Source organism: Panicum virgatum, chromosome 2K (genome assembly GCF_016808335.1).
Source record: "Panicum virgatum strain AP13 chromosome 2K, P.virgatum_v5, whole genome shotgun sequence".
Taxonomy (NCBI): domain Eukaryota; kingdom Viridiplantae; phylum Streptophyta; class Magnoliopsida; order Poales; family Poaceae; genus Panicum; species Panicum virgatum.
Window position 1 is genome coordinate 52,095,971 of NC_053137.1, and position 20,696 is coordinate 52,116,666.

The 20,696-nt window shown below is 42.2% G+C and overlaps 3 protein-coding genes and 1 non-coding gene across 10 annotated transcripts; 2 read left to right on the forward strand and 2 right to left on the reverse strand.

Moving 5' to 3' along the window:
* Positions 1-2,194: 2,194 nt before the first annotated feature.
* Positions 2,195-3,058, reverse strand: LOC120683869 (putidaredoxin-like). The gene has a single exon (XM_039965971.1). The coding sequence runs from the start codon at positions 2,939-2,941 to the stop codon at positions 2,453-2,455; it is 489 nt and encodes a 162-aa protein (XP_039821905.1). The 5' UTR covers positions 2,942-3,058; the 3' UTR covers positions 2,195-2,452.
* Positions 3,059-5,532: 2,474 nt separating this feature from the next.
* On the forward strand, positions 5,533-14,454 carry LOC120683879. Of its 7 annotated transcripts, none has more exons than XR_005678981.1 (10): positions 5,533-5,707; positions 6,593-6,735; positions 6,858-6,918; positions 7,052-7,167; positions 8,072-8,957; positions 9,042-9,358; positions 12,200-12,304; positions 13,616-13,656; positions 13,737-13,926; positions 14,145-14,451. XR_005678981.1 is itself a non-coding variant. In XM_039965993.1 (9 exons), the coding sequence occupies exons 2-9, from the start codon at positions 6,601-6,603 to the stop codon at positions 14,145-14,147; spliced, it is 1,752 nt and encodes a 583-aa protein (XP_039821927.1). In that variant the 5' UTR covers positions 5,550-5,707; positions 6,590-6,600; the 3' UTR covers positions 14,148-14,454. The 7 variants fall into 7 exon arrangements, 4 of the variants coding, with proteins under 4 accessions (XP_039821913.1, XP_039821927.1, XP_039821919.1 ...); XR_005678979.1 differs by having other exon boundaries at positions 5,549-5,707; positions 8,069-8,957; XM_039965993.1 differs by lacking the exon at positions 12,200-12,304 and having other exon boundaries at positions 5,550-5,707; positions 6,590-6,735; positions 8,069-8,957; positions 14,145-14,454.
* A 183-nt stretch (positions 14,455-14,637) lies between these two features.
* TRNAT-UGU lies at positions 14,638-14,709 on the reverse strand. Its single transcript has one exon. It is a non-coding gene; the product is annotated as a tRNA-Thr (tRNA).
* A 382-nt stretch (positions 14,710-15,091) lies between these two features.
* On the forward strand, positions 15,092-19,092 carry LOC120683917 (transcription factor 25-like). Its single transcript, XM_039966015.1, has 4 exons — positions 15,092-15,371; positions 16,147-16,685; positions 17,254-18,162; positions 18,531-19,092. The coding sequence occupies exons 1-4, from the start codon at positions 15,201-15,203 to the stop codon at positions 18,790-18,792; spliced, it is 1,881 nt and encodes a 626-aa protein (XP_039821949.1). The 5' UTR covers positions 15,092-15,200; the 3' UTR covers positions 18,793-19,092.
* The last annotated feature ends 1,604 nt before the right edge of the window (positions 19,093-20,696 follow it).

Genomic DNA, 20,696 nt, shown 5'->3' on the forward strand with positions numbered 1-20,696 from the left:
ATGACCTTGTTTCAGATCCCAACAGAGCTCTATGAAAAGGGATAGCTGCTTTTTCAACACTGAATGGACATGGTTACTTGACTGATTTCAATTTAAGTAGCAAGCAGAATAGACTCGGCACCAACCATTTCAAGTTTCAGTAGACTGAATAACATCAAGGAATCACAAATTCCAATATCAGAAGTCAGCTCTGAACTCTATTTAGTACAAATGGATGATTGATGTTTTTGTTATGCCTGTAACAACCACAAGAAGGCAGGCTGTAGAAACCCATGTTTTCCTAGACGCTAAACGCTACACGGGCGGTGACCCTCCGTTTAGCGTTTAGAGTGTGTGTCGTTTAGACGGCGTCTAGATGGATTAAACGGTTTTGTTACTGTATCAAGGTTTCAGCAGTTTTGCACATATATAGATGTCAATTTTACATGTAAGAATGAATATTTTACAAGTGAAAATGATAGAAGTCACAGAACTGCAGCCGCTGCTGCTCGGAGGCAGCGTCACGGCTAGAGCAAGGACGCGCACAGGACGGAGCAGAGAGCAAGGACGCGCACAGGACGGAGCAGAGAGCAAGGACTGGGAGGCAGTCCGGTCGGAGGCGGCGTCACGGCTGGAGTTGCTGCTGCTCGGAGGCGGCGTCACGGCTGGAGCAGAGCCGAGACGCGCGCGCAGCTGGAGCTGGGCCTGGTCACCGGCGCGCTGCAGATCGACGCCGCGTGCGCGAGAGCTGGCGGCGGCGTGCGTACGAGCTGAGCGGAACGGGAGAAATCTCCTCTTAACCCTAGCCTCCGGTACTTATATCCGCCCCAAATTTCTCTCAATCGCCCACCAACTTTCCCGCTACTCCATTCCCTTCCCGCCTGTTGCTCCCGCCCCGTCGATTTGGGCAGCGGCCATCACCTAAACGCGATGAGAAACACCCGTTTCGGCATCCAGAACCGTTTCCCCGCCGTTCCGTTTAGGCCGTCTTCAACGTTTATTCCCGTCTTTGACCGTCTAGACAGGAAACCTGTTTAACTGTCCACCCAGGCCCTAAACTCCACGGCACCCTGCCGTTTACCGTCTAAACGCGTTTAGACGGACATTTAATACCGTTTAGGATAACGTGGCTAGAAACAAATACTACGGCCAAGAAAATATCCTGCAAATCTGGTATCCCTTACAGAATACTCCCTCCGTTCCAAATTATAGGTCATTTGACTTTTTTGATATCAAGTTTGACCACTCGTCTTATTCAAAAAATTTATGCAAACATAGTCAAATTTAAACCATTCTTCAAGAACTTGTATTAGTAAAGCAAGCCACAACAAAAGAAGTGATGTTTTGCACAAATTTTTGAATAAGATGAGTGGCCAAACTTAGGGTTGAAAAAGTCAAACGACCTACAATTTGGAACGGATGGAGTATTTATGATCCTGCAAATCTGACATCCCTTAGAGAATATGTATGATAGCATTAACATGCCATTGAAATGAAGTAAATGGGGCCAAAGTGTAACACTGAATATAATGGTAAACAACAGCCAAACCTTTAAGATCTAAATGACCATGGTCAATTGCCACAAGCAAGTTCTTTCACCAATTGTTCGATCAAATCAGCAAGATAACAATATGTTAACCTGTATTATTTGCATTTCTGAATCGCTCAGAGGCAAATGAACATTGCAATTTTTAGTTTCTATAGTCTATTAATTTTAGCGCCTCCAGTTAGCTCATATACATGTCTGCTAAACATAATGCCTGTGCAATCCCAGTTAAATCTGACCAACCATCTGGGTACTGTAGATTCTAAACATTTTGAAATTTCAATTAGTTAATAGTAATCGCATCACATTCGGTTTAAGTTGATGAATATTTCCGATGCATTTCATCACAGATGGTAATCGATATAGTTATGATCACAGATGACCAGCACAAAGGACACCAGAAGATTTTATAGATTTCGAAGTTGGAACTATGAACTTCATCTACTTCATATAGTATCTTGCAGGTATATCACCCTGAACGAATAGACAAGCTCATTTCGTCTCATGACTATGTTAGACCAATTTTGGTATTCTACTATTTTCAACATTTCCTTCTGAAGATCGACTCTTTCCCCACACCAAAACCAAGTGTACTTATACGGGAATAAACAGTGGTTATCAACTGGAAATGAAAAGGCCAATATGCAAGATCAACCATACAACGCAATGTGCAAAACTTTAAAACAATGAGACATTAAACTGAGGTAATTGCAAGGGGATCCCACAATACATCATCCTTATATTCCACATTCAAAGGAACAAAAGTTAACCAACAGCACCAAGTTTTGCTCATCAAATCATTATTCTTCATCAAATCCGTAACATAAAAGGGGATGGCGCAGCTGCACCGAGCCAAGGGGAAATGAAGGAAGGCTCACAGCGTCGAAAGCCGCACCTCTCTGCCTTGCCTTTCGTCCTGGCACGCCATTACGGGATGTCCCACGGCTTGGGCTCGGGGACGGCGACGACCATCCCCTGCAGCTCGGGCGCGAGGACGACCTGGCAGCCCAGGCGCGCGTGCTTGTTGAGCTCTCGGTTCCTGGACGCGCGGGTGAGCACGTATCGCTCCTCGTAGGACGCCGGCGGCAGCTTCTCGAGCCACTCCTGCGCGATGTGGACCTCGCACTCGGCGGAGCACGCGTCGATCTCCTCGAGGCGGTGGGACGCCGGCTCGATGAGCCCCGCGTTGGCGAGCGCGCGGAGCAGGGTCTGCCCGGAGAGGCCGACCACCTCGCGGCGCGCACCGTCGGGGTCGATGGCGAGGACGCGCACGATGCGGTCGGCGACCTTGGCGGATGCGGCAGCGGGTGCCGGGGTGGCCGAGGCGGCGGCCGGGGAGACGGCACAGAAGGAGCGGGCGAGCGACGGGGAGAGATGGAGCGGGAGGCGGCGCAGGGCACGCGCCGCGATCGCCATGGCTGCTGCTTGGGTAGGGTTCGGGTGGGAGATCTGGGGAGAGGTCGATGGGGACCTGGGACTGGGAAGGGGCGGTGGAGGCAGAGAGCCGGAGAGGGACTGAGGCCGAGGGAGGGGGGCGCTAGGTCGCTGAGCAGTGGGCCCTAAGAGCTTTGAGGATAAAATTTACATTGGGCCCCGCTGTCGGTGTCTGTCTGGCTTGGGCATTTGATAGCTGTGCTACGCTGACTTTTTCCCTACCACCTCCCGCCGAAACGTACCCACTCTCCATTATTATTAATAGCACAGTGTTCGTGCGTTACTCTAACTAATATGGTAGACCTACGTAATATCATCAACTCTATGTTGATTCACTTAATGTATAAGTCATGGCGTGATTGTGCAAGATATTGATTGTCCATTTTCCAATTGGAATTCTGATCGATTTGTCCGCGTTCCGATTATGATTAAGATCAATTTGTCTGGACTCCGAATAGGATTCCGATTGACGGACCAAAGAAACATTATTTGCTTTAGAAATATATATATAGTAGAGACTAATTTTGTATTTTTAGTAATATTTGCTGCAGTAGACTACCAAAATCCAATCACCGAAAATAGAGTAGAGAAAAGATACCCCTCACTTAGGTGAGAATGAAGTGTGTTTTGATGCTTAGCAAAAAAAAATATCAACGATTACCAAAACTTTTAAGTAATTGACATTGCATTGGTAATCTACTGGAGCACTTATAATCATCAAAACATCAATTTTATAGTATTAGAGAGATGGATGAGTAATCTATTAGAGATGCTCTAAGCACCGTTAAACGTGGCGTGTGGCGTCCGACATTCTGTGAATCGAACAGTAACCAAGCATTAGAGTGAAATCGTATGGTAACAGAGCATTAGAGGTGAGTTTGGCAATAATAATTTGGGAGAGGCGATTTAGCAACAGGAGATTGATAGAGAGAACTAATCTGAAATCTTTAATTTTTAATCTCAACACCTTTGTTGATTCGTGGAGGGAGTTGAGAAGGGAAATTTAAAAAGGAATTTATATCCTTTTTATTTGGTGTGTGGAATTTGAGATGGGAACTCACATAAAAGTCATCATAAATGGTGGAAATTATTCATCTTCTGCTTAAGAGATAAATTCCACCCAGTTTTCACTCCTCTTAGGAATATATCGGTGGGAGTTAGATTAGCCTTCTAAATTCTCATTCCACCAAAACTCTCACTCCCATCGAATAAACAATAGAATTCTAACCTCATATATCAAAATTATCATTTTGAGAGTTTTGGCTCGCAAATTTTGAGATTGAAAGTTACTGTAGACGCCAAGTTGTCGATGGGCACATGATAATCTATCATTTGAAAATAGTGTTTATTTACTTCTGAAATGAAATGTATGAGATATTATTATGTTGGGTTAGACACTCGGAATTTGGTGCCCAAATTCTACCATAAAAACCTTATTATTAGTTTGCATTGTTGTGCAATCTTTTGCAGAATAGTGTAACTTGTGTGATGGATCAACATTGCGTGGAGATAGTGGTTGTGATTAATGGATTGATCCATATATACAAAGTCTCGCAAGATGTGTCATATGAACTGCTTGATCTTAAGCAACAGTTTATGCACTCAATATTATCGATCTAGTACTGCATGATAGTTATCCAACTCGAAAATAATAAAGTATTGCACTGTCCTACAACATTAAGTACAATCTCTTGAATCTCCAAGCACCACATCTTTATGACAATCGGTTTTTATCTTTCATTAATTGAAATGCTAGATATTTGTTGGCACTTGTCCAATGATCACTACTTCACCGGGACATATGGTGCGGGAAAATGGTGAGTGATAGTTTAATTGTTGGAGCTAAAGTGGTAGAGTTTGATTTGGCTGATGGAACAAAGATACCGTGAACGTTACTATTGTTTGAAGAACCATCCAAATTACGAAGCTAGCGGAGAAATCACTGATAATTCAAACTCGAAAGTCTGATAAGGGGCGAAGCTAGAAACTTTTGGTACCGGGTTGACGTGTAGTAATCTTAATTTTCTACAGGGTCATTTGGTATAAACTACAGTTATTTAAAGGCGCTTTGCCAGTGTCGTCGGCGGACCCCGACAGCTGGCTGCAGCTCCGCCCCTGGTCTGATATAAGGATAAAAATCAAACTCAAACCTGAAGGCCTTCTTGACAAATACACGTGCACTGTGGTTCAGGGGCAGTCTGCAAAGAGCTCCATCTGATTTTGTTTTATTATAAAAGTTGATTGGCTGAAAATGATTCTCTGCGATTCTCTACGATTAATTAATTTATGAAAAATAGATCCCGCATGAGACATGAATTAGAAGAAGCTATTTTTAAGTTCACAAGTCCTCAGTTTACTCTCAAAACACTGTACAGAATATAAGAACCTATATAGAACCACTTCTTTCAGAAAAAAATATTTGGTAAAACTTGTCTAAGAATCAACGGGATCGCTCGTTCGAGTCCAAACTCAAGCTGTGGCCCACCGTCACGGGCCCCAGACAAACCGGCCCAGTCCCACCCGCGGGCCCGCGCCCGCCCGCTCCTCCAGGCAGGCCGGCGGCCAGGTGGGGTGGCAGCCGCGTGGGAACGCTGCTGTCCCGCGATCCCCACGCGGCCACACCCCCGGTCTGAGGTCTGACCCTGACCGCGCCTCCGTTCTCCCAAAATCCACCCACCGAGCGAATTCCAAACCCTGCCAGGGCTTCCCTCCTCCGGCGCCAGCCGCCGCTCGTCGGCTGCCTCCGCCGTGAGTATCCCGTTGCCCGCCCCTCCTCTCGTCGCTTTCTCGCGTGTTTTCTCGTTTGGATTCGACGCCGCCTCCGCCGCCGCTGCGAGCCCGCGATTAGCCCGCTTGCTCGCTCCTCTCGGCTAACCCGGCGTCCGCTCTCCTTCGCCGTTCTAGTCGGCGGGCGGGAGGACAGGATGGCGCCGCGGTAAGCGAGCCTGCGGTCGAGCTGCTTCCTCTTGCGCCTTGTGTAGCTTGGCTGTCTGGTTGGTTCCGGCAGTTCTGGTGGATACATGCGTGGCCTCTAGTGGTTTCTCCGCAGGCTTAGATCTGGTTTTCTGCTGCTTTTTCCTGACCCGTTCGAGAAATCGTAAACCTCGGGCGGTTTGATGGTGTTGCCATGAGGAGAGAGGCTTGCCTGTTTGCGATTGAGCCATGCAACTTGTAGGATCACATATAATTAGGACGAATAACCCTCCTTGTGGATGTGATGGGGTGTGTTTCGCATGTTATGCCCATATGTCTTCAATTCTATCATAGCGTGGGTAGTGTCATGAGCTATTCAGGATGGTGCTTCACTGCTTCTAATGTTGGCATGGTGATATATTTTGAGATTTTTGCAATGTGGTATTGTGGTGTGCTGTGGTTTGCCAGCAGTCCTGGTTTCTATCCTTAGGGTGGTACTGCAATGAGCACATTATGAAGGTGTTTGTTTTGTTGTGGTGTCATCTGCTGGTGTACTGTATTTTGTATGTGACGATTGTTGTGTTTCAGTTGGGCAGTGCTTCACACCATAACCCTTGTCTCTTATTGCACGGCAGTTGGTCTTCACCTGATGTCTGGTGTGTAACTTTTAGTTCCCCAAAATACTAACAAAAGAATACCCCTTTTTTTGTGTGTCGGTAGCCAATCCAATGGGGTACGAGGAGAGCAAAAATCATCTCCTTTGCCTCAGTTACCAAGAGCTCCAATGTTTGTGCAAAAGGTATAACCTTCCTGCTAAGAAGACCCATTCTCAGTTAGCAAGCTCACTTGCCTTGCTTCTTGAGGTAAGAATATATGTTACATTTGAAATTTATAAGTTTTACTTCAGAGTTTGCCACAATGTATGAGCTGCATTGTTCATTTAAATTCAGAGTCTGAAAGGAATGAATTGTTTTCTTCTACACAGGCACCTCCATCTCCTGCTGCTTCTCCTATCATGTTAGCAACTGCGAAAGAAACATCCACATGTATGTACAGAAACTTCTTTATGTTAAACTTAGTTGGCGGATTGCTTACGCTTGCCCAATAGTTTATTTTTCCAGACTCTTTTGCTATGAAAGATGATGCTGTATGAATAATTGACAGCCTAATTAACTGCAGGCGACCATGTTAACAACAAAAGAGGCCCATATAATGTCAGAGATGATGGTAGACCACTTGAGCAGGTGAAGCATCAAAAGGGATCTCAAACACCAATTGATGAAACAGCTAAAGGGGTAAGAAGTTGTTGTAACTGTAACAATTGTTTTCAATGTACCTGAACAATAACAGATCTTATTATTAGACGACTTCTTTCTTTTCCCCTCTTGGTGGTAGCTCGTGTTGGGTTTCAGCTCTAGCCTACTCGAAAAGGCTTTGTTGTTGTTGTTGTTGTTGTTGTTGTTGTAGTAGTAGTAGTAGTATAATTAACGGGTTCATCTAAGTTCCATATTTTTTGCTTGATCCCTGTGACTATTATTTCGCCCTATCAATTTTTTTCCACATAAGTCGTCCTATAATCAGAATTATTGTGCCACTTTGACTTAGGAATCTTTTTTCGATAACCTTGGAGTTAAGAGAAGTATAAAACTATAAAAGTATAACTAACACAACCCCCTCCTCCAAACCCAAAAAAGAAAGGAAAAAATGATTTTCTTACTAGTAGAACTCTAGGGTTCTAGTTTTGAAATTTTGATAATTTTGTACAATATCCTTTCATATATTCTTATGCAAACTGCTCAGGACTATTTAGGATTGGTTTACACGCTTCCTGCTAACAAGAGTTGCACTTTTAATAACTGGCCATTGCCATCCTAAATATGAAAGCGGCACTTCTTCTGTAGTGCCTTTTATATTTGTGAAGAGATTTAACATTGATACTGGAGAAAGAGATCTGTTCCTGAGTTGTTTATTCGTTTGGATTGGAATTTATGTTCAGATTTTGTTATTCTTTTTGAACTCTATTTTGTGCCGCTTAATTGTTGATATAGTATTACATTAGTGTTTTCCAGTAGTAATTTTACTGGTAATTTCACTTGAAATGTAAGTCTGTTCGCCATGTATCTGTGAACTGCTTTGCACATTTGCATGTGTAATGTATAAATGGATTTTTTCTAATTCTTTTTCTCTATCCCGTAGCAGGGGATTGACACTTGTACAAGTATTTCTCCAGTTTCTATCTGTGGAAGACCAGATTGTCACGGCCATTCATCTTCTGATTGGGGTACTGATCATAATTTGCAGTCTCAAAGTAATGTGGGTATTGCAACTAAGTCAGTAAATCCTAGACTTGTTTGCCAACATCATCCTTCACCTGATAACATAATTGATCAAATTTGTCCTCCTATTATTCAAAAACATCCTGAGGCTTCCACTCCTTTCAGCTGTACAGAAGATACCACAGATAAGGGTTGTGGGCCATCTGATAAGATGTCAGTAAATTTTCCTACCGTTCAATTTTCTGTAATGTCAGATGAGGGCATTGATCTTGTTGTTGATCTAAACTCCACTCCAGCAAGTTGGGCTAAGAACTTCATGGCAGAAATGTGCATTAGCCCTCCTTCCCAACCTGGGAATTTCTCCAGCTTTATTAGCAGCTTGGCAAGTAAGGATGATCATAGCACTGCTTCGCCATCTGGGAATATCATTGTTGACATCCAGAGCAAGGGAACTGAGATTATCATTCCTTCCACTAATTCGTCCCTTGCTTCAGATGCTGGTGAGAACTCTCGTTCAGTGCCCTATCCAGCTGATACAATTACAGTGAACTCAATGTCATCCACATCTACATTGGCTGGTACTCCAGTTGAACTTTCTGGGTGTCAGGAGGGTGCTCCAGTGGTATCTTCTTCATGTTTAACAGCTGATGTTCAGAACAATGTGACGTCCAATATGATGCCCAGTGTTTTGGATAATGCAGTGCTTCCTCCAGAATCTGCTGATGTCTTTATGCAGTCTGAAAGAATCGCTGTACCCTTGGATGATGCTTCCATGCTACCAACTGGCAATAAAGTCATGATGAGTCCTGGTAAAACCAACGTTTTTGGCAAGATTTGTTGCACTCAAATTGTTTCAGTTGCTGATACAGACATTTTATCTTCCTTTTCGTCAGGGGGTGTGGTTAGAAGTGTCTCCAATGAAGACTTCTGTCCAAAATCTTCAGAAAAACAAACTGCAGATGTTCCTGCAAGGGTTCAACCTTCTCACAATGATATCCATGAAACCTTAATGGAAAATGAACCAGTAGAGGCAGTGGCAGTGGAAGAAGATGTAGTTTGTGGTGACAGTTTGTCCATTTCCTGTCAACTAGCTGGTCAGACAGTACCAAAACTGCCAGTTACAGATGCTCAGTCACATGCTAGCTCTGCCGATCGTTGTGTTGCTGGGAGTTTTGACCTCGCACAACCAACATCATCATCTGCTGCTTCGGTAATTTTGCCACACTTGATATTAGCTAAATAATTTGATATACCTTAATACCGCCTAAGAAAATGTTTAGTATTGAAGTTGCTAAAAATGCAATGTTTGAAGCCATCTTTGCAGTGTTTCTTAACTAACCATCTTTTTTCATTTTCTTGTGTTTTTTTTGGAGCATAATCGAACATCTTCAGCTTTATGACATGATGATACAATCAGTCTTCTGCCCTAGATAAGATCAATATTTGAAAAATCTTTTTATATGTAGTAGCAGATGATGCATTGGAACCTGCTATGTATGCTGTATGTATTTCTGGTTCATAGGCCTTTTATTCTGCTTAGCAGCTATTTATGCATGCATCACGTGGGCTTGCTTTCTGTGTTTTCACATGACCTTGGATCTTTACCATGCTGCCTTTTCAGTTCATCCTATATCCCTTATTCCTTCAGTACTTTCCACTGGCAACCAAGAAGTGGTCAGTTGGCAAAATTTTATATTGCTTTTCACTAGTTAAGGCTCTGGCTCCATGTTTTCACTGTATGGTTGATGCAAACTTCATCGTTCTACCTAGTGATTTCAGTTCAAGCCCCCTTTTGTAATGTTGAAAGCTGTTTGGACAAATCACCCTGTGCCATTGCTTATTAAATGTGCCATTGCTTATTACGCTTGAATTAAACGCCATCCTTTGTGCTGGATACTATCAGACATTACCCAATATGCAATTGGGTGGTCTCTGAAAGATAACATCAGAGTGAAGGCTACAGGTGTCGGGGGATTGGTTCATTGGAGGAGGACTGCGGAAGCTGTGGTCGAAGTTGGTGAGAAGGCACCCCTTAGGAAACCCGTAGATGGAACCTTATAGAAAGGATCCAGAACAAACTAGACTTCCTTTTAATTTCCAAGCCTACCTCAAATCTTCTATAATAAACTATGTGGACCTGGTGTCGATGAAGAAAGGAAGTGGTGCCGTTGCTCCTGCAGTGCCAGCGGGCACTTGACAGTGTGCGGCCAGGGCAGCACTGGGGTGGTTGGGCCAATGTGGTCCAAGCCCATAACACTGTGGGAGATGTTGGCTTTGTCCTCTGTTGTCTATTTGTAGTTGCAGCAGGAAGGTGGTCTGATTTAAGAGGAGCAGAGAAGAACGGGGAAGAGTAACTAGATAAATTCCCCATGTCCAGGATTTCACAAAAGGATATCTGGATGGTCTAATTAATAGACAATAGTATAACATCACAGGAGACACGATCTCGATAGGCTTAAAGTACCAAAAAGAAGTGGATTATTGGGTACTAAAATATCATGGAATTCATAGTTAGTGACATTTCTTATGTTAGTCTTGCACTGTCCCTTCTCTGTCATCTTGGATTCCTTGTCTCTGTTTCTTATGCCATCTTTTCATTTTTCTGGTACAAAGACATAAAGCTTATATGGCCAAGCAAGTGTTCCTTTTTTTGTGTCATAGTTGAGCTAAATCATTTCATAGTTAATACCCGTAAGCTATGCATTTTGTGTACACTATTTTCTCTGGGCCAGAAGAGCTTAAGCAGTTCCAAACTCATCCCTGAATTCCCCATGCTGGTCTGCTAGTTTTGATCTGTGACTTGAAATTGAACCACTGTTTATGATGAGATGCTGATAGACTTATTCAAAGCATGGAAGTTAACTGTGACAGCAATGTTGCCAGCTTCTTCATTAGATGAGTGGGATGCAAAAGCTCCACCTCATAGGCACATTATAGGAGTCATGACTTGCTAAAACAAACTGCAACCAGTCGAACAGTTACTTTAGCCTTGCATGATATCCAACACTGAGGTCCACTTAGGTAGTGTTTGGTTGGAGAGGGAGGTAGGATGGGGCGGTTCCATCCTTGTTTTCTAGGATGGGTTCTTGTAAGAGGTGTTTGGTTGGTGGGACGGAGCAGTTCCATCCTCGTCCACTCCTAAACCAAACACACCCTTATATATAGATGGGAGTAGCCTAGTAGGGGACTAAGCGCGGAAAGGGCCTACAATTTTAGCCTGGATTTCAAGGATCAGGCTCAAAAAAGGTTGGGCTCATATTTTATATATTTTTGAGCTAATGATGATTAAGGGCTGAGTTAGATGAAAAAAGGGGGCATTAGGGCCATGATCCATTACCACCCCTAAGTTGTAGACTGACAGAATTTATTCAATGCTACCACCAATCCCAAATATAAGTTCCATTTAAGGTTTGTCCTTGTTAACTTTGATTAAAAAAAGCAAAAATACTAATTGACAACAAAGGGCAGATGTTACCCGATTCATCATTATAAATATTTTCATATATGTAACTCTTTCTATTTGAAATGATAGATTTTTTGGATATCATTAGTCTAAGTGCCATATTGGAGATTGTGTCAATGATCCTAACAATTGAATAATGAACTTATATTTTGGATTATAGGTTTGGATATAAAATTTCTAAACCAAATATGAACTCGAAAATTGAATGCATGGACTTTAAATATGTAAATAGACGAGCTCCAAGATTGATAATTTCTTTATATGACATTTGCTTTCAATGAGCCCTTCTTTTAAGCAATAATCTTCGGCTTTGTTCTCACTTGTTAGAATGCCTATAGTCATTCAAGCAATCAAGCACTCCTTGTAGTGGTCAGTTTCTCTGCTTTAGTAAAATCACTTTTTCCTATACCTATTAGAAACAAATAAGTTTCTGTATGCTTGCTTTCCTATATCCAACTAAATCTTTAGATGTTTTTGTCTACTATCAGTCATTAAGGCAAGGGTCACTTTCAGCTAGTTTTAGTGTCAACTCCCTCACTGAAATAGTAAATGCATAACTGACTAATTTTACTGGTTTGCACTTTGTAGTAAATGGGGAAGAGAAGGAAAGCTGGTAAATATGTATTTTTGGTCCATGGCAAAGTCTACATGTTCCACTTTTAGCTCTTCTGCAACTGCAAACCTGCTTATTTGGTAATTGATATTCCGCTGACCTCCTTAGCTGGCATTTGTGGTATTAGTTACCAATGCCTTCGTGTACTCTGACTGGAAAAACTTACTGCACATTATACATTCGGGAAGCCAGGAACAAATTAAGAAAGTAAAGTTTGTGAACTCCAGTGCTGATTTTTTTTATTACATTGTCTTATACTGACTATTGAAGAAAAGCTTATCCAACACCGGCTGAGATGGTTTGGACATGTCCAACGGAGACCGCCAGAGGCACCAGTGCATAGTGGTATCCTAAAGCACGACGGTAATATGAGAGGCAGGGGCCGGCCGAAGTTGACATGGGAAGAAACAATTAGAAGAGACTTGAAAGACTAGAGTATACCTAGAGATTTGTCCTTGGATAGGAGTGCTTGGAAAGCCGCGATTCTCGTGCCAGAACCATGAATAATGGTCTTTGTTGGGTTTCAACTCTAGCCTACCCCAACTTGCTTGGGATTAAAAGGCTTTGTTGATGTTAATGTTGAGCGGTGTGTGCTCTGTGACCAGGAGGAAACAATCCAACACATCCTCACCTCATGTGTCTTTGCAAGGCAATTTTGGTGTGCCATCCTGCAGCAGCTAGCTTTAACTAATCTAACACCCACCAGAAGTTCATCTTTTGCTGATTGGTGGAAGAAGGCTGAGAAGAAACTGCAGAAACATCTTAGGAAAGGCTTCAACTCCTTCTGCATCCTTGGGGCATGGATTATTTGGAAACATAGAAATGCTTGTGTGTTTGATGGAGTAGTGCCCAACTTACAGCAAGCAGTGCAGGCTTTTAAGGATGAAGCAAGCGCTTGGCAGTTCGCCGGGGCAAAAGGGTTGGCTCCCCTCTACCTCGAGTTGGGAGTGGTCCAGGGGTAGAGAGTGGAGTGGTTTTGTTGGTCTGGTCCTGCCTGGTCTCATCTGTAAATTAGTTCTTTTTTAATTCGTGCACTCCTTTCTCTAGTCCAAGGTTTGGAGTGCATATTTGTAATTGGACTATTTTCCCCTCTTAATACAATGACACGCAGCTCTCCTGCGTGTTCCAGAAAAAAAAAGATGATGTTGTTGTCTTATACTGACTGTTTGAAAAAAAAATCTTCGTCGGCTATGAAATGGTATTCCATCTATGCGACTCCCTATTCTGTATGTCATGATGCTCACTATGCGTGATGGAAGGTGCTTTATTATCGAAATGCTTTGTTGTGCATAATTCATGGTGTTCTGGTTTATTGTGTTTGCTAGCATATAATGATATATAGTACTTGTCCCTGGAGCGATTGTTATTAACCAACTTCAATACTCCTGCAGGACAATGCCATTAATTCCCTGACTTCAAAGTACGGTGCAGAGTATGTTCTCTATAAGCAATGTTAGTACTTCTGTTTTCAGCATCCTGTTGCATACTTAGAAGACCTCTTTTCATCTGTAGGTCAGCACAAAGTCATGGTTCTACTGACAAAAATAGAGGGCGTGGTGTTGATGAGCATGAGGAGTTAGAGAGCGTGACGCCAGCAGCCTATAGTGAACCTCCTAGAAATATACAACTTAGCTTAAGAAGTGCTTCTGCTAAAAAAAAGCCTTCTACACTACCAAGACGGTCAGCAAGGCTTGTTCCTAAGGTTTGTGTACATTTTCGTTTACTAATAGTTACTGTTAAGTATGAACCCATATACTATTCATTTTCTTTGAAAGGATGGGTAGATTAATTAAACACTTAAAATGTGGCTGGACCATGCAATTATATTTTGGCTTATATTTGCTGCATAGTCCTAGCTGTTTGTAAATAAATTAACATTTTCAAGAGTTTACACTAACATTTTGATTTCTTGACATGCAGTAACCGCTCTAAATGATACAGACGAGACCCATTGTGGAGTAGCTACCGGCTTTAGTCAGATTCAGTGAGGTTGGATTGATAGAATACAGTTGTTAACAAGCTAGATTCTAAACATGTCTATTCTGGTTGATTCTTTCGTTCTAGCAACTGAGTAGCTTGGCTTTGGGAGGTTAGTTAGTACTGCTGCCAGACATTTGTTTCTCCTTCTGTTTTGCAACATCTGTTACAGTTGATGTACTGTGGAGCTTTCATATATCAGCGTACAACAAACGATGCACACTTTTACAGAAATTTCTGACCTGCCGCATTGTCACCGCCGTTTGGTCTACCACTCTGCAGCTGGTTGGATGGTGTCGTGTTTTACGTCCGTGCAATGTAACTATTGACCTTGGACTAAAGCCTGTTTTGCCTTATGTTTTCACCGGTGTTGAGTGCAATAGTTGCAGTCTGGATTATCTCCAGTCTGTCAAGCGCATGTCACTTAAAAAAAATCTGCCCCCACGCAGGATCGAACTACGGACCTTCAGTTTACAAGACTGACGCTCTACCACTGAGCTATAGGGGCTTTTGTGGTTATTGGATTGAATTGATGTAATAAAACTACATTGTACTCCTCTTTTAAAATTCGAAGGCATGGACGCTCAATATTCGCGGAATATAAGTAACATTATTATATTATAAATAAAGATCTATCTCTGTCCCAACATATTTTGCGGCTGTCTCAATCAACAAATATAATCTTCTTGCCTCTTGGAGTCTTGGTAATCTGATTAGTGAATTCGTCTAAGCCCTTCAACTCTTTTTTTTTTTGGGGAACATAAGCCCTTCAACTCTCGAAGCCCCCCAAATCTATATATATAAAAAAAACTCTCGAAGTCCCCCTCGCTCTTCCGGTATATACAATCAAGCCCCTCTTTGCCTATTTGGGTCCAGAATCGGAATCCGGAAAAGGTAAAACTCTCCTCTGCAATCTCCATCTCAAAAATCTCTCGCCTAGTCGCCTGGCAGCCCAAGCTCAATCCCAAACCCTAACCCTCGTCCAAACGCGCCGTCGGCATGTCCGCCAGGTTGCTCCGGCGAGTCCTCCAGGAGCGGGAGGCCGCCCCGCAGGACCCTGAAGTCGCCGAAGACGAGGAGCCGGAGGAGGAGGACGCCTCTCCTCCGCGCGCCGCTGCGCGGAATCTCTTTGATCTCCTCGACGGCGGCGACGACGAAGAAGAAGACAAGGTGCGTTCCTCCTGATCGCTGATGATCATCTTGCTTGGGTTCAGGAGCACTTCTTCGGGCTATCGTGCTGAGCTCGTACCTCGTAGTGTCCTATGTTATCCTATGGAAATTTTACGATGTTGAATGTTAGTGTTGCGGAAGCAAGAAAAACAAGTTCCAATTATGTGTATGTGATTGATTCGAGGATGGATGCCCTAACTCCTGAAAAGGATCAGGAAAGGCTTAATACTGCACTGTGCTAAAATCATTAGCAGTTGATTGTTGTTGCACTGTGGTGATGTCTTTTTCTGCAATTTAGCATCTTGTTGGGTATCTTTTGGATGGAATTTGAGGGCTTTTTTCTTTTGACCTTGCTTTACAGTTGATTATGTGCTGTAAGTGGTGAACTGACTACATTACATTCAAAATATATGTGCCTGGCTAAGCTGGTATACCTATCCTTCCTATGACCTCTCAATGCTTTCCATAGAAGCAGAAGATAAACTTTGTGTCTCAAAAGATGCACATAGAACTTGAAGTTTTAGTTAAATTATGGATACATAAGTAGATGTATTAGGTTTTGGTTTGCTTGGATTCATCAAGGTGTTAGGGCATTTATAATGTGTTAGAAACAGAAATAACAATGTTTACGAAATATTTGCATACCCAACCTTGCCTAGCTCTGTTTTTTTTTTTTAATTTTCATGGGTAGTGTCTTCACCATGAATGAATATATTCCTTGTCTTCATCACAATTGATGGCTTGATGTTAATCTTATTTACTTGTTCTGCTGCAGGAAGATGAAGCAGAAAGTAGTCAACCTTTGAGTTACACACAACAGAAACACTCTGTGCAGAAGAAGCCTACAAATGGTGTTCCCGAAACGAACAAAAAATCAAAGAAAAAGAAGAAAAAGACCAAGGGAGAGCCCTCATTAATGAAGTCAAAGGATGAACAGTCACTGGATTCAATCCTGGAAGATCTATCTATTGAAAAGAAGCCAATGCAACAGAGAGGTCATCAAAGTGACAGAGCATCAGGAAAGGAAATTGATATAAATGAAGCTACTCATGGGGCAACCTCAGTTCTTGAAATTGATCCCAAACATCTAAAGGGTGAAAATGAGATGAGACGCATTTTTGGATCGAAGGTAGTGGATTCATTTGAAAATCAGCGGAATATGCCAAGCAGTTCAAGGCAAGTACGTGGTGTCAGGCGTGTTACCCATAATCCAAGGAAAACTCTTCTTGTATCTCCACCTAGCTACTGGCCACCATGGGATAAATCGTTAACAATGCATCTTCTTGAGACGAAGAACGGTTTGAATTACTTCAGGTGAGGACATAGATTATTTATTCATGTGTATAACTATATATATGCCACCATACTTGCGTATGGCATATCATGGTACTAGTCTACTAGATACCCTTTATAGTGAGATGCTTGGTGAAGAAACTATAACTATTCTTTGATTGATGTGTGGTCAGTTTAGTTTTTTTTTCTTTGAATGTGTGGGTAATATGTTCAGAGGGTTTGCACTAACCCTCTATGTCAACTTTATGGTAACACAATTTTCTTTATACACATCATAAGTTGTCTTGTATGAGCACTTAGATGGCTTACTTGATCTGGATTTGATGCCTTAAATTTGATATAGTATGTTTTTGGGATTCTCTGGGTAATATATAATTCTCCACATTGCTAATTTGATTGGTTATTGCCATTATTAAATATTAGGTTTATTAATACCCCACAGTGCTGAATGTTCTTTTATTTAATTATTTATAAAAGAAGATCTGAAGATAGAATGAGATTCTGAAGTTCTATGTGAATCTGGAAGAGTCTTACCTTTCTAGTTCCATGAGTTAACCTTTTTAATAACCGAGCTCTTAATTGTGCGCAGGTATGCATTTGATCCTTCTGTCAGCCACGTGCAGGACTTATTTGAAGCTGCCAAAGCTGCAAATGATCTCAATGCTATTGCTGCTATATTAGGAAAATATCCATATCATCCAGAATCACTATTGACATTTGCTGAACTTTTCAAATATTCTGGAGAGCATCAATCATCAGCAGATGCAGTGGAGAAGTGTCTATTTGCATTGGAGTGTGCTTGGCATCCTTTATTTAGCCCACTGCAGGGCAACTACCAGTTGAAATACAGCCATGACACAAACAAGCCATTTTTTACAGCACTCTTTAGTCACATGAAAAATCTGGATAGGCGTGGCTGCCACCGATCAGCTTTAGAGGTCTGCAAGTTTCTGTTGTCACTGGATTCTGATGATCCAAAGGGTGCTCTGTTTTGTATTGATTACTTTGCTCTAAGATCGCAGCAGTACAAATGGCTGGAGCAATTTGCTGAAGAGTACCAGTGTGATAACTCTCTTTGGTTATTCCCAAATTTCTCATTCTCTCTTGCTATTGCACGGTTTTACCTTGAGCGTGATGCAACATCTGAAGGTTCTGATCATGCTGACAAGTCAACATCTGTTGATCTCATGAAGCAAGCTCTTATGCTTCATCCCTTGGTGCTTCGCAAGATAGTTGACAAGGCTCCTCTGAAAGACTCATCATGGACCCAAATACTCAGAAATGTTTTCTTTGGATCAGCAAAACCGGGAAGCCCGTCACTTGAGCATATGATCAACATATATGTGGAACGCCATTATATCATGTGGAGATTCCCAGAACTTCAGAACTTACTGAAAGAGGCTGCACTTTTGGTGATTGAATCACTTAAGCAGGATAACAGAGAAGCCCAGGACTGGGCATGTGTTAGAAAAGAGGCATTCTCTGCAGAGAAGAATGAGTAAGTTCCGTTTAAATCTGTGCAAAGTCGGAGTTCACTTGACTATTCTTCATTAATTACGCCCCTTGTTCTCATAACTTGGCATTGCTATATGATTCGTTTCTAGCGATATGAACTGAAAGGCTATATTGGAAAATATAGGTTTAAGCTCTAGCATATCTACATTATGACAACTTATCACTAGTGTTGCATCTATGGTGTTTAGAATATTATGGTACCTATAACCTTGGTCATACATGAGAAGATAGTTTAGGTGATACTCTCTGAATTGTGTATTAATGGGATTTTAGTATTTTACATGTCTTCAGAAGTTATCCCACACTTAGTTACAAGTATGATGTCCTGAGAAGTTGCCCTCTATCTTGCAGGTACTCTCATTTACTTGTTTCAGACTTCTCTGACACAACACCGTCGCTCCCACCGGAAGAACTTCGGCCGTTCATGGTCGGTCCAGGAATGGTGCACGAGATGCCTCCCGTAGAACAAGAAGCTGCTGGGCCTGAGATACTCCGTGCCCCTCGTGAAGTCGCTGGGCGTAATCCTGCGCTGGTCTTCCTTGAATCACTACTCCCATGGGTGGACTATGGTGACAATCATCACGATGCGAATGAGGACAACAATGGCGATTGATCAGCTGGACGTACAAAGCAGCATGGACTTAGCAATCGCAACAAGGAAAGTTGATGTTGATCATTGTGTCACCTGCACACCCTCGAATAACCACCAGAGGCCAAGTGTTCTTGCAATTGTTTTATGGGATTGCCAAGGTTACACATGTATAGCTGGTCCGCTAAATGACAAATCTTTACTTGTCAAATTTTGGGGATCAAGTACCATCCTTGTCTGAGTTTATGCCAATTCTGCAACCGATCTGTCATTTATCCCGTCCTTTACGGAATTTAAGTTAGCCGACTTTGTGAAAGGGTTTGATAATACTGGTAGAAATTTACCCAAATGTTGCATCTCCTATTCTTTCCCTGGTCTGACTGTGCCCCTACACTGCCGCTGCCGGCACGCAGCGGAGTGTCGGGGCGGTGGTATAGGCCTACAATACCGCGCGCGGTCACGTGCGACCTGTACTCGGTTCTGTGCCCGCGTGGCGTTGATGGTGTTCTCGGTTTGGATCTGTGAAGCAGGCCAGCAAGGAAGCTTCCAAAGGCGGAAAGCGTCTGGGGCTCTTGGGCACTATCGCCGTCTTTGGAGGGAGCAACTGAGCAAGTACAACAAACTTGTGGCCGTTTGGTGGTTGTTTGACCTACCGTCTGGTTGCGACTTGACCACGGCAAATAGTACTCACGATTTATTGTCACGGGCTCTTTACGGCCGGCTTTAGAACCATATGTTTTGCAGGCTGAAATATCTATCGATGGGATGCAAGTGAATACACTAATGTTTTATGGGTCAACCAAATAAGTACGATGATATGCTATCCTAGTTTGTTTATCATTCTAAATTGATTACGCACAATGTCACCCTAGTTGATTTTATCAAATTTTGGGATCGACTCGTTGACCCAAAATCTCTGTTTGGCTTGTCTAGTTTAGCTTATTCTGGTTTATTCTCTCTCACAGAATACTGTAATTTGTATCGCACGAATCTCTTTCTCCCTCATTTGTTTTTCAGATCTACGTAGAACTATGGCCCCCCTCAAGGTACGAAAGAATTCGTTACTTTTGAGAGGTGGATTTCTTGTGCTCTAGATATATCCCACAACCTATTAAAGTCTAATAACTGTTAGAAACTAATAATGGGAAACACTATCCACATCAAAGATAATTGTTAATTGTTGTAGTTGGCTCTTTATGCTAGATTCCATCAACCGATTGTACTTATTTTCTTTAGTTCTTTTTACTACCTGACAACCTTAACATGCAGTGCAAATCTATAAAGGAAGTGAGGCGAACAAGAAAATTATCATTGCGATCTACAACACCCAACCAAGAGAATTTTGGTCATATACATTTTCAACTTGCTCCAAAAGAAAAGGAATATCAATCACTTAGGATTTTTTTCATAAGATAATCTTCTTATGAAACATCATAGTGACCTCATTGCATTTGAGCATATACTAAGCCAACATACTTTTTTTTTCACAGCGACACTGGAATATGTTGCTAAATAAATTTTAATAAAGACTAGAAACCAATTAGAATCCATCTATGCCACATGATTAACAAGAGAAATACACTTACAATCAATGGCAGGCAAGGAAGACCTTGACTTCCTTTAGACTAGAACATATGCTTTTCTCACTAAAAAAGCACATATTACGGAAAACCATGTTGTGGATTAATTTCTTTTTCTCATACTTTACTATCCACTTCTACGTTTTTTAGTACTCTTCGTGAGTGAGTTTGGAAATGCCATTTCAGTTTTGGCTTTGGATTTCTTTCAAAAAAAAGTTTTGGCTCTAGACAATCCTAGGGCAGAGGGAGATAGGACAAATGTAGGCACCCCACTCCTACTTTAAAATGTGTTCTCTCCAACGGTACACGAGTTCGTTAACATATGCCGCCCCATCAACCTGAAAAAAC

Bases quoted from the DNA above. Each gene is read 5' to 3' on its own strand.
- LOC120683869 (XM_039965971.1), bottom strand. From the start codon at position 2,941: ATGGCGATCGCGGCGCGTGCCCTGCGCCGCCTCCCGCTCCATCTCTCC.
- LOC120683879 (XM_039965979.1), top strand. From the start codon at position 6,601: ATGGGGTACGAGGAGAGCAAAAATCATCTCCTTTGCCTCAGTTACCAA. The intron at 6,919-7,051 runs GTATGTACAGAA...AATTAACTGCAG, and splicing joins TGCGAAAGAAACATCCACAT to GCGACCATGTTAACAACAAA. The intron at 9,359-13,615 runs GTAATTTTGCCA...ATACTCCTGCAG, and splicing joins CATCATCATCTGCTGCTTCG to GACAATGCCATTAATTCCCT.
- LOC120683917 (XM_039966015.1), top strand. From the start codon at position 15,201: ATGTCCGCCAGGTTGCTCCGGCGAGTCCTCCAGGAGCGGGAGGCCGCC. The intron at 16,686-17,253 runs GTGAGGACATAG...AATTGTGCGCAG, and splicing joins AACGGTTTGAATTACTTCAG to GTATGCATTTGATCCTTCTG. The intron at 18,163-18,530 runs GTAAGTTCCGTT...TCTATCTTGCAG, and splicing joins TTCTCTGCAGAGAAGAATGA to GTACTCTCATTTACTTGTTT.